The 10721-nt window shown below is 34.5% G+C and overlaps 1 protein-coding gene across 7 annotated transcripts in view; it reads left to right on the forward strand.

Moving 5' to 3' along the window:
• The window catches only part of LOC136037151 (cryptochrome-1-like), a 69675-nt gene that overhangs the window by 49730 nt on the left and 9224 nt on the right, over positions 1-10721 (forward strand). For all 7 annotated transcript variants that reach the window (XM_065719664.1, XM_065719666.1, XM_065719668.1 and 4 more), the window contains exons 7-9: positions 725-892; positions 5460-5600; positions 8607-8758. In XM_065719664.1, coding sequence (XP_065575736.1) covers positions 725-892; positions 5460-5600; positions 8607-8758 — 461 coding nt within the window. The remainder of the gene's footprint in view (positions 1-724; positions 893-5459; positions 5601-8606; positions 8759-10721) is intronic.

The raw sequence follows: 10721 nt of genomic DNA on the forward strand, positions 1-10721 counted from the left end.
GCCTGGGTTATGGGAAAATAATCTTACACGGTTGGAGAAATAACTCACTTTTAATCTCCCAAAGGACAACTCCAACAAAACATGTATCTACAACCTCTGAGACCAAAAACAAAATCACTACTTTAGTTCACAAAACTTTGTGTAGGGTGGACCCTAGATTGACCCTGGCCAATCCTATAAATGAAAAATTCAAAATTAAACACTTTTGAATACCAATAACTATCAATGGGCAAGTCCATACAGACAGAAATAGATTTTATCCCAAAAGTTCGCTTATTGCGAAATTATTGGCTTGGCATCGAGACTTAAACTTGTAATTAAAAATTATATAATGAGAAAACCTTAGCACATGTGATTAAGACAAGGAAATCAGGTCAATTATCTGAAAAAAGAAAGAAAAGGGACTGGGAGCCCCAACAAAGACAAACAATTTCGAATAGGAATTGCGATAACGCTTTCTTAACCTACTCCTTCTAGCTGCAACTTTGACTGTTTAGACCTTATTAAAACTGTGAAGACAACACCCCTGGAAAGCTGCGTTCCCCTTGTCCACATTTGGAATCTAGTGATCCTTAAAATAACGTCGGATGGTGTTCACATGCTTAATTCAGGTAGACTTCTTTGTCGCTTGTTCCAAATAATATTTTTACGAATAAAAATAATAGTATCTTTATGAACTTGCTAATGAAAGTAAGTTTTGAGCTTTTATGCATCTGTTTTGCAGGTACGGAAAGCTCCACCCCCTTTATCGTTGCATGGGCAAGTTTTATGGCGAGAGTTCTTCTATTGCGCTGCAACAAACAATGCCAATTTTGATAGAATGGTAGGCAATCCGATTTGTGTTCAGATTCCATGGGATAAAAATGCAGAAGCTTTCTCCAAGTGGGCTAATGTAAGTATTGTCTCCCAATTTGTATTGCTTTGTTTTATATTTCTTTTTACGTTGTCTTCCCTTTTCTTGAATTTCGATTCAAAAAGAGTCAAGTAACTTGTTTGAGTGATATAAATCCAGAAATCTTCTTTGCCTCCGTATCCATCTGGGGCAATGGCCTAATCTTTACTCGCCTCCAACATGTTCTGTGGTTAGACTTTTATCTCACTTCTGTTGAAGCTAGGAACATGTTAGGGTGTCTAAATAGACAGATAGATGGATTAATTCAAAAAAAAAAAAATCCACAACAAGTTTAAACAATTAAAACAGATACATCATCCTAAATCTCCCAGAAGGCTGTATGGCTGGGAATGTAAGGAGAAAGATAAAGAGAAAAAAAATGTGAATATAAAAACAAGTTCGAGGAGTTCAAAATACCTCGGAATCATGTAAATTCAATGAGAAAAAAAGCAAAAGAAGAATATTTGTCCAATAGACTGAGCAAAAAGAGGCTTGGATGATAATTAACGAGCTTTAAAAAAAAGCAAAAAAAACAAGGAAGTCCAGCCCAGTTCTTTGTCAATTAATGGCAAGAGTCGGAATGACGGGATTTTATCGTGAACCGTTTCGGTAAGTATTTTGATCGCATCAGAAAGAACCTTTAAGCTGAGGACTGTCAAACTCGAATGAAATTTTTCGAACTAGGAATTTGTTGATAGTCGTGAAAGTATCTGTGAGATCGAACTTGATCCTTGCATCAGTGAATAAATCCTAAAGATGGTAAAAACAATCAATTCCAACTTGGCAAGCACTGATGGTATAAATCTAAAGGCTCTAAAAGCATTCGTATGTTATTTATTTTGTTGCCTTTTACCTGTCATCAAGTTTGTCCCTTCAGAAGAAGTTATTTCTGTTTCACTAAAAAGAAACGAAATAATTTTCCTACATAAAGAAATCAAAAGTTTAATATCAAAAATTGGAAATCCCTGTCTATTGTTTCTCTCTTTTCGCAAATCAATGAGATAGTTGATCGTCAAAGATTGTACTATGATTTTACGAATGCGGGTCTACTAAGCGAAATGCAACTTGGCTTCAGGCAAGACCATCGTCTGCCAGGTGTCACATTGGTGATTCTGCGAACCATGTGGTGAAATTTCTCATGTTGTTTTTATCAATTTCGGAAAGGCTTTTGATGCTATTGATCGCAAGATTTTCGTGGTGCGAAAAACACTTGTTCATTTCGGTTTGATAGTTTTTTTTAGGTTGTCGATCTATCTAGGTTGTTTTTCATAGCACTATATCATCTTCTGAAACTAATTGTGGTGCTCCAAAGGGACTGTTTTTAGGGCCTCTTGTATATCTGGGTTACGTTGCCACAATGCGATTGACACAGTATTTCTCGGAGTATTTCCTTACATTTTTTTTTTCGGACCATGCTGCCATGACCATTTATAGTCCAGCATTGGAGAATCTCCCGTTGACAGGGAACAGGGTTCTGAAATTATTTTGTGTGTTTACAAAATAAGTCTTCTGTCTTTTAATATGCGGGATATGAATTTTATCGTATATAGTAGAGATGGAAGTCTGGCAAATGTTGATGTACAGGTATTTATAAAGGTGAAGCTTTGTCGCAGGTAAATGAGGTACGTTACCTTGGCATCTTCCTGAATTATAATATATCTTTGAAGCATCAGAATGATCTAGTTGCCGCGGAAGTTGCATGAGGTTGGGGTTAAATGGAGATTGAACTATGCTCTACCTTTACCAGTTCATTTGACACAATACCATGCAACAGTGAACTCTGACATTTCTTATGACCGAGCGATTTTTATGTGAACTTTAGAGAGTGTAAATTCTAAAAGATAAAGCCGTTCGATTGATGGAAAACTATGTTGAAGGTGTAATGATACAGAATCTGTTTCAAGCATTTGATTGCCTAACAGAACAAATTCGTGGATGCCATTTTCGCTATCGACACTGGAAAAATATATGTCCTTCAGTCTTTAGTCAGTTCCTTCGTGTTCGTAGTGCTTTTGACCCATGTGTAACGGTTGCAGGTACTTTCGTGGTCTGATATTGAGACACCACACATGCCGGCTCTATTATTCGTTATTTAGCTTCAGTAAGGAACAACTTTCTGACTAGTATTTTTGAGGGGGGGGGGGGGGCAGAACACATTGGTATTATTTAAGAATAGATAAAAGACGTATTTTTGGGTGAAAAATGAAGTTTATTAGTTTTTTTTTTTTTTTTTTTTTACTAAAAAGGTACGACGGGAGAGAGGATTTTAGTTTTCCTTTTTTTATTATTGAAAAATCAGTTGAGCGTCAAAGAGATGCAGCGTCTTTTATCAAGGGCTTGGTTGCCTTCTCTTGGCGTTTCATGCGATCTTACGTTAGCCTAGTTTGTGAACACATCATTTTGGTTCAATATTCTATTTCAGGTTGCGTTTGGTAGATTCCAGGTTTCATCTGGAGCCTATCCTCATTTCTGTTTATGGTAATATCCTTATAGGTATTTCTTTTTGTTTCTATGGCTTCTTTAAGGATTTGTGAAAGTCTAAGCAATTACCTGTTTCTGTCTTATACTTTTGTCTTACCAATCTGTGCATTAGGATGTGGAAGTTAAAACAAAAACTCCTCAGTAGCTTAAATAAACATTTTCGGCGTTTTTTACACTTTAGCATGGAATATGTTGCTGTGCTCTTCCAGCATGAATTTCATCTGCAATAGCAAAGTGTTCACACCACTTTTTGGTGTTTAGTTTGGTGTTTTGACAACCACTTTTTTTTATGTTTAATTTTTTCTAGTATTTGACAAAGATCTCACATTCAGTTTAGTTTTAGAAGCTGATTTTGTATTGTATTTTTAAAACTCTTCCTTTATTTTTTCTAGACATATAGGGGACAATGGCAGAGATGTAATTAATTTTTTGTTCTATTTTTCCTTCTTGCACAGCTTTTGTTTTTTTAATTTTTTGCTTCTTTTTAATAGTCATATCAATCTTTTCTTCAGGATATCCGTTTCCTATTAAAATATATTGAATTGAAAATAATTCATTCTTCTTTTAATTTATTGACGTTACTTAAAAATCCTATCTGGAAATGAAATAATCTCCTTTCTTTTGACATAAAAGATAAATAGTAATTATTACTTGTTCGTTTACTATACATTGAAATCTTAACTCTTTTTTCCCCCGTGGTTTTTAATATTAAGACTCGGATAAATCTAGCTTGGAGTGGATGCCCCTTACCCTTCCAGTGAATCAACTCTTCGCTGATAAGGACAAGAGTGTAATACTTTATTTCAAACAAAAAATATTTCCGCAATAGGGGAGGGGGAGGTAGCTTTCATCCCCTCAGCATCTATATTGTATACTTAGTCCAAATATATTCGTCGAAATGAAGGAAGGTTCTGATGGAAATCTGCATTGTTTATTCATATAATGCACCTCCCATGAAAAGATATTAGTATAGCAAGGAATAATTAGTGTTGAACTGTGCAGTATTCTGTAACTGATATTATTCTTGTACAAAATAGTTTTTAGTATCCGTTCATTTCGTATTGACTGCATATATGTTTCTTTTTTTTAAGAAAAATTTCTCAATTATTTTTTATTAAAAGAAATAAACAAATTAACAACCATGGGAAAAATGCGCCACTGCGTGGCAGTATATCTTCTGGAAATGGGATTGGCTATTTAAATTCTTTTTAGATTACGCTAAATTCTTCGATATCTCAAAATTTTTGTTCATTAGCATTTTTGCCCTAGTTGGGCTAATATTGTTGTTTTAAGTAAAAAAAAAAAAAAATGGAATTTATCACTTTGGTGTGGCACAAAGTCTTTTGTTACTTGGATAGTGGATTTAGGATTTATATTAAAATGAATCCATCCTCAGATTTCCTTCAGCCACTGGTTTGATACAACCACTTTTGAAAAAAAGGGCAAAACAACCACCACTCCCGGGAATAATATTTTTATATATATGTAAGGGCTTGAGACCCTCGGTATAAAGTCATTAGACCCTGATGGTGCAAGATGCGATAATTTAATTTTCATCAAGGTCGCCCTTCTTTGTAGGGAGTTTATTCCTCTTCTAAAATCAGTAACTTTTCATAAGTAATTTCAGACTTAATGAATTTTAAATATTAAAAATCAGTACAAAAATAGATTATCTCGGTGTATATATATAATTAGTGAAATACCGGTTTTTTTTTTTTGCAGTTTCGGTTTCTAAGGTCTCGCCTTACTTACCGTTATTCATGTCTGATTCGCTCATTATTTGTCATTGAAGAACTTTTTCAATCAGTATCAAAAGGAATAATTTTCACCTTGCAAAGAAACAAAAATAAATGCAGGTTATTTTAAGCTCCTTTTATCTCCTTGTCATATTTACATAGCCCAGTTAGGAACTTTAGAAGCAACCCGTCAGTAAGGAATTATAAGCTTCCTTATTGTCACTATTTGTACTGCCTCAGTGTTGCATTATTCAGTTCTATAATACTGTTTATACTATGAAATCTAGATTGTCTCCAGTGACACCTTCATAAAGAGTTTTGTAAGAATTTGTCATTTTTCTCCTTTTCAGGGACAAACTGGATTTCCATGGATAGACGCCATCATGACGCAGTTGAGACAAGAAGGATGGATTCATCACCTTGCTAGGCATGCGGTAGCATGTTTTCTAACGCGCGGAGACTTGTGGATCTCATGGGAAGAAGGGATGAAAGTAGGTCGTTGTTAGAATAAATAAGATTCAAATCCTTTTGAATTATATGAATAGTAAAGTAATCCTGATTTTATGTTCCGTACGTCTTTGAAAAGAAAAAAAATAGCTGCGCCTTAACACATTCAATATTGCCTAATTATGATTTATTTTTGGCTTTTAATTGAGAAAAGAGAATGAAAATAGGTTAGGACCGAAATAAGTTTGATTTATATCCTATTTTTGCATATAAATATTTTATTCCCTGAATGAACCAACAACAGGTTTTTAGGAGAAACAATAACAGAGAAAAAGGAGACAGTGGGAACCCAAACAAAAATAATATAAAAAAAGAGAAAAGGCAGGGCAAGCATAAACCAACACAATCCTTACATATCGTGAATAAAAAAAGTCTTTAAATGAAAGTAAAGCGACATTAAAACTCGAAACTCATGGAAAGTATTCTGAATATGAAGAGGATGTTATCCCATCAATCGCGCACCTTTTACACTAATGTTGAATAGTGCCTAAGTAAAATCATTTTGGAATGCGAAATCTATTGTCAGTGGATAGTTGTAAGTGTTTTATTTACTGACAACCCTGTGAAACCATTGAAAGGAAAATAGTGCTGTTTAAAGTAAATGCGTTAAAGAAAGGTGTCCTACCTCGAGGCATTGTGAAAAAATAAATGATTATTGTATTAGATATATTCTATATAAGATGATTCAGTCTTGAAGTATTGGTAGAAAGAAACATCGAAATTAAGAGTAAAGAGTAGGAGGTCGAATGGGTCGCAATTTCCTGATGTACAAGATAATTTCTATCAGTTTATTGTTCGATGTCGCTCTTTACTCTCACATAAAAATACTTTTTTTCTTAATTTATTTTTTGTTCGTTTTTTTTTCACGATATTGTGATTTTTTCAGGAAGCTTGCCTCAAAAACCTATGGTGACAAACTTTTTTTGTGTATTCATTATTTTCTTTAGTTGACTATCGATTGGCTCCCCCAGTTGACTAAGTTGACTCTTAATCCCATATAATATATTGCCAATGGAAACCACGGGCCAGAAAGGCACCCAATGGTTTTGTTATCCCAAAATACATTCCAACTTTCTAATAAAGGGACTAAAACTTGCGGTTTCCGTTCGGAAGACCGCTCTTCCGATATTAGAGAACCATTGGTTCGATTTGAGTAGCCCTTGGGATCGTAGTTTTAGAAGAATTTAGGGTCCATCAATCATGCAAGAATACATCTAGGCTGTCTTATGCCAAAATCTAGTATCTAGACAAAAGCTCAATTTTGTGTAAGGATGATCCTGGGTTAATCTCTCCATGGCGGATCCAATAGCGCCATTAGAACTTTGTAAATGCTATACTTTTTTAGCTGGTGTAAAAAAGGGTTTCACCTGCTCTCCACTGCCAAATGTCTTTCGTTCAAAACGGAAGCTTTTGGAAAAACATAAAGTTTTTTGCCATTTTCATGAAAAGTTGAAAAATGCATATATTAGGTTTTTGACAAAGGGCAGCTTTCCTTTAATTTTCTACAATTTTGAGACAATTCCCTGCTTTCGATGTTTTCATTTTCCTAGTACTTGGGCTGGATAAATATAATCATCTGGGTTATCAGTGTAATATAGGTCTCTCAATGATAATGGGCATCTCATTCATGATGCTAAAATTTAATTGTAGAGGAAAGTATATTAATATAGTTTTGTATGTTAAAGTTCGACTCAGATTTTTTTTTTCTAGCAACCAATTTGTTTGCATAGTTATTTTAGACATTTTTCGGTTAAATTCTTGGTATTCCAAACAAGAAAAAAAACATTGGACAAAAGCTCACCAAAAACATTGCACACCAAAAAATGATTAATTTCTCGGCATTATGATACGGATCAATGTGATTCATTTTATGAGTTTGGCATTCAAGGCTTGGTTAGAAAGTCTTCTCTTTTGTTTTTTAAAAAATATATTAATCTAATCATATGTTTATTTTGAATCTGGAACATCCTTGTACCTAATTTTTACACACATAGGCGTGATTTTCATGAGCAGATGATCGAACCGAGTTACGACTCAGAATATAAAGGGCCATTGCCTAAAATCTGGGTATTGTGGAAAATTCTGATTATACTCTCAAATTTAAAATAAATAATTGGATTTAAGATCCTTGAAGAATATTTGACTTAAGCTGAAAAAAAAAATGACCAAAAAACAGTCTAGAGTTTAGTGCAAAAAAAAATTGAATTCATTTCCTCAGAATTATCTCTACACTTTTTCATATGTTAGGACACTGTGATGAAACAATCGCATTTGAAATCAGCGCGGTTTAAATCCTGTTATATAACTGCAGAACTAGTCATAGTTTCGTGTCTATCCTATAAGTGAGACGAAGTAAGGTTCGCCAGTAGTTGATCATCGATTGCAGTCTATTCGTAGGTACTTTGGGATCTTATGGAAAGAAGGAGTCAAATTAGACCACATATAACGTAAAAAGAAAAACTTGTCCTGTTCTTGAGTGTATGATGAGATCGTAACAAAATAGAGGAACAAATTCAGTCGCTTTTTGTATTCTTCTAATGCACATATTTACTTTTCTGTCATCATTGCAAATTTATCTGTATCAGTAGGAAAGCAAACAGTTAAAGAATGTAGCCGATGTATTTTGACTTAGTGACGAAATTAGTGTTTTTAGAGAAGATGTATTTGCCTGAAAGAAAAAGGAATTGTTGAGTCTAAAATATCTCCAAAATTTTGGTTAGGTTAAAGATCTTATTTAAGCATTAAATTCAACCTTGGGTCATATTGAAACATCCCAATAAGACCTGGGATCTAATCTGGAGGCATTCTTTCACTTTCTATTCCTTTACCTCTTTCCTCTCCTTGCTCTTTATCACTTTCTGCCCTTCCACTTCCTTTCTCCCACCTTTTTCCCTCTTTTTGTGTGATAATTTATTTCACTTTTTCTGCCTGGTTTTAAGTATGCGAATTATTATGCAATTTGTATTTATTATCCTAGTCAAATTCTCCAGGTGTTTGATGAGCTGCTTTTGGATGCTGATTGGTCAGTCAACGCCGGTTGTTGGATGTGGTTATCATGCTCATCTTTTTTCCAACAGTTTTTCCATTGTTACTGCCCTGTTAAGTTTGGAAGAAAAGCAGACCCTAATGGAGATTACATCAAGTAAGTTTCAGTGTTCTCAGCTTTCAATTGCTTGTTTTAATATTTCTGCTGAGACAAGTGAATTTTATATAGTATAATAACTGCTATAGACAAGAATTTATCCAGGATTTTTTTTCTCGGGTTGGGAGAGGTTATTACGAAAAAACTTAAAAAACGCATCAAAAATTTGTTTATTTTCATATTTATTGTTATGCTTTTACGAGTCGGGCCAACATTTTTTTTTGAGACGGGTCAAACTCCCTACCCCCACCCCCTGGATGCGGCCTTGGCTATAGAAGGAAATGGATACTTACTGGACCTTCTTTTCAGATTTACCTCCCATCTTAAACTATTTTTAAATGTATTTTGAGCTTCACTAGATAACTCAACGTTTTCTATCTACACGCATGAGCTATAGCTACCTTCCAGAAAGTGTCCCAGGAACCCCCGGACAGTTTCGAGTTCTTTGAATTCAGGGTGGTAGAGTCAGGAGTCAATGATCTTCTCAGATCAAGCATTACATGTAGTCTGTACACAAGTAGAGCTTAAAATAATAAAAATATAACCTATTGATTAGTTTATACTAGCAGTGAAAGTATCTCGTACGACAGACATAAAAAAAACTCCAGTGTATTCTCTTTTTGGGGATAATATAAAAACTCCCCCCCCCCAAAAAAAAGAAAAGATATGTCTGAAGGTTATAACTCAATAGATACTCTTTTACCCAAAGGATATGGGCAAACAGCTTTTACCCAAAAGATATCTTCTACAAAAAAAAAACTTGATTTTTGGTGTAACATCGTTGGGTTTTCTCTCGTTAACGACACTACTAATTATGTTTGTTGAAATCATAAGCTTTAAAATTTTGCATTTGATATTTCTTTACCAAAGGATCCTGCCACATTCGGCCATTGTTAAATTTTCAATGCCAGGCATAAGTTTCACGCACGAATTGAGTTGGGTAAATATTTTGGTTGTTCTACTGCGATTGCCAATGAGATCTCAATACATAGAGGTGCTGGAAGTTTTTTTTCACCTAGTCATCCGAGGAAATAGTATTGCTTTTTTTTTGGGGGGGGGGTGCAAGGTCTAGCAGCAAGGAGTTTTGTAAATGCAAATATATGTTCTAAAACTTAAATACATTAAATACACACTCTTTGTGTCTTATCGGGTTCCTTTTATTTGTTCGAAACCAAGACTGAGGTCAGATTTCTCAGGGTGGGAAAGTCAATACTAATCTTGAAATCTAGGCTTTGGAGGGGGGAGTCGATAGTCGAGATTATAACTTAATAGACTTGGAGTCAAATAAACAAATTCTGACTCTGGCATCTTTTCAAAGCGTTATTTGTCGCAAAATGGGGGATAGACGACTCGGTTTTTGTCGAGTCGTAATGATTTGTACTTGGCATCGATGAAATACTATGCGTGATTATTCCGAGCTAAAAAGTGTCAGTAGAAATAAAGAGTTTAAGTTTGGCGCTTCTCTTTGGCGAGTCTTACTTTTGAAAATAGAAGGGTTTGGTTAATTTGCCTCTTTCTTTTTAAATAGAATTTGGTACTCATGATTCACTGACTTCACGGGTCTGGTCTTAAATTTTTTTATAAGGGAAGGAAATAGTAATTGCAAACCACGACGATGCATATAATTTTAACTACGTGGTTAATTGTGGTCAGATCAAGACAATTTTTCGTATTATTTCACATTGTAATTTTTTTTATTACTGGCTGCCCTTGAAATGAGATAATCTATAGTAATGTATTATATCGAACACAGTCAAAAATCTAAGCGCTCATTGCTTAAAAACTGCATCTTGGAGTACGAATTCCGGTTAAACGGATTGTATGAACCATAGAATTGTGCTTGTCCCAAATTTATAGCTCGTCACCTGGTTTCCCCTCAAATATTATTATTGCTCACCCTTCCAACATTGTTTTTCTACATAGCCATTTTAGCCTTTATCACTATTTCTCTCTGACTTCGTCT

Source organism: Artemia franciscana, chromosome 16 (genome assembly GCF_032884065.1).
Source record: "Artemia franciscana chromosome 16, ASM3288406v1, whole genome shotgun sequence".
NCBI lineage: Eukaryota > Metazoa > Arthropoda > Branchiopoda > Anostraca > Artemiidae > Artemia > Artemia franciscana.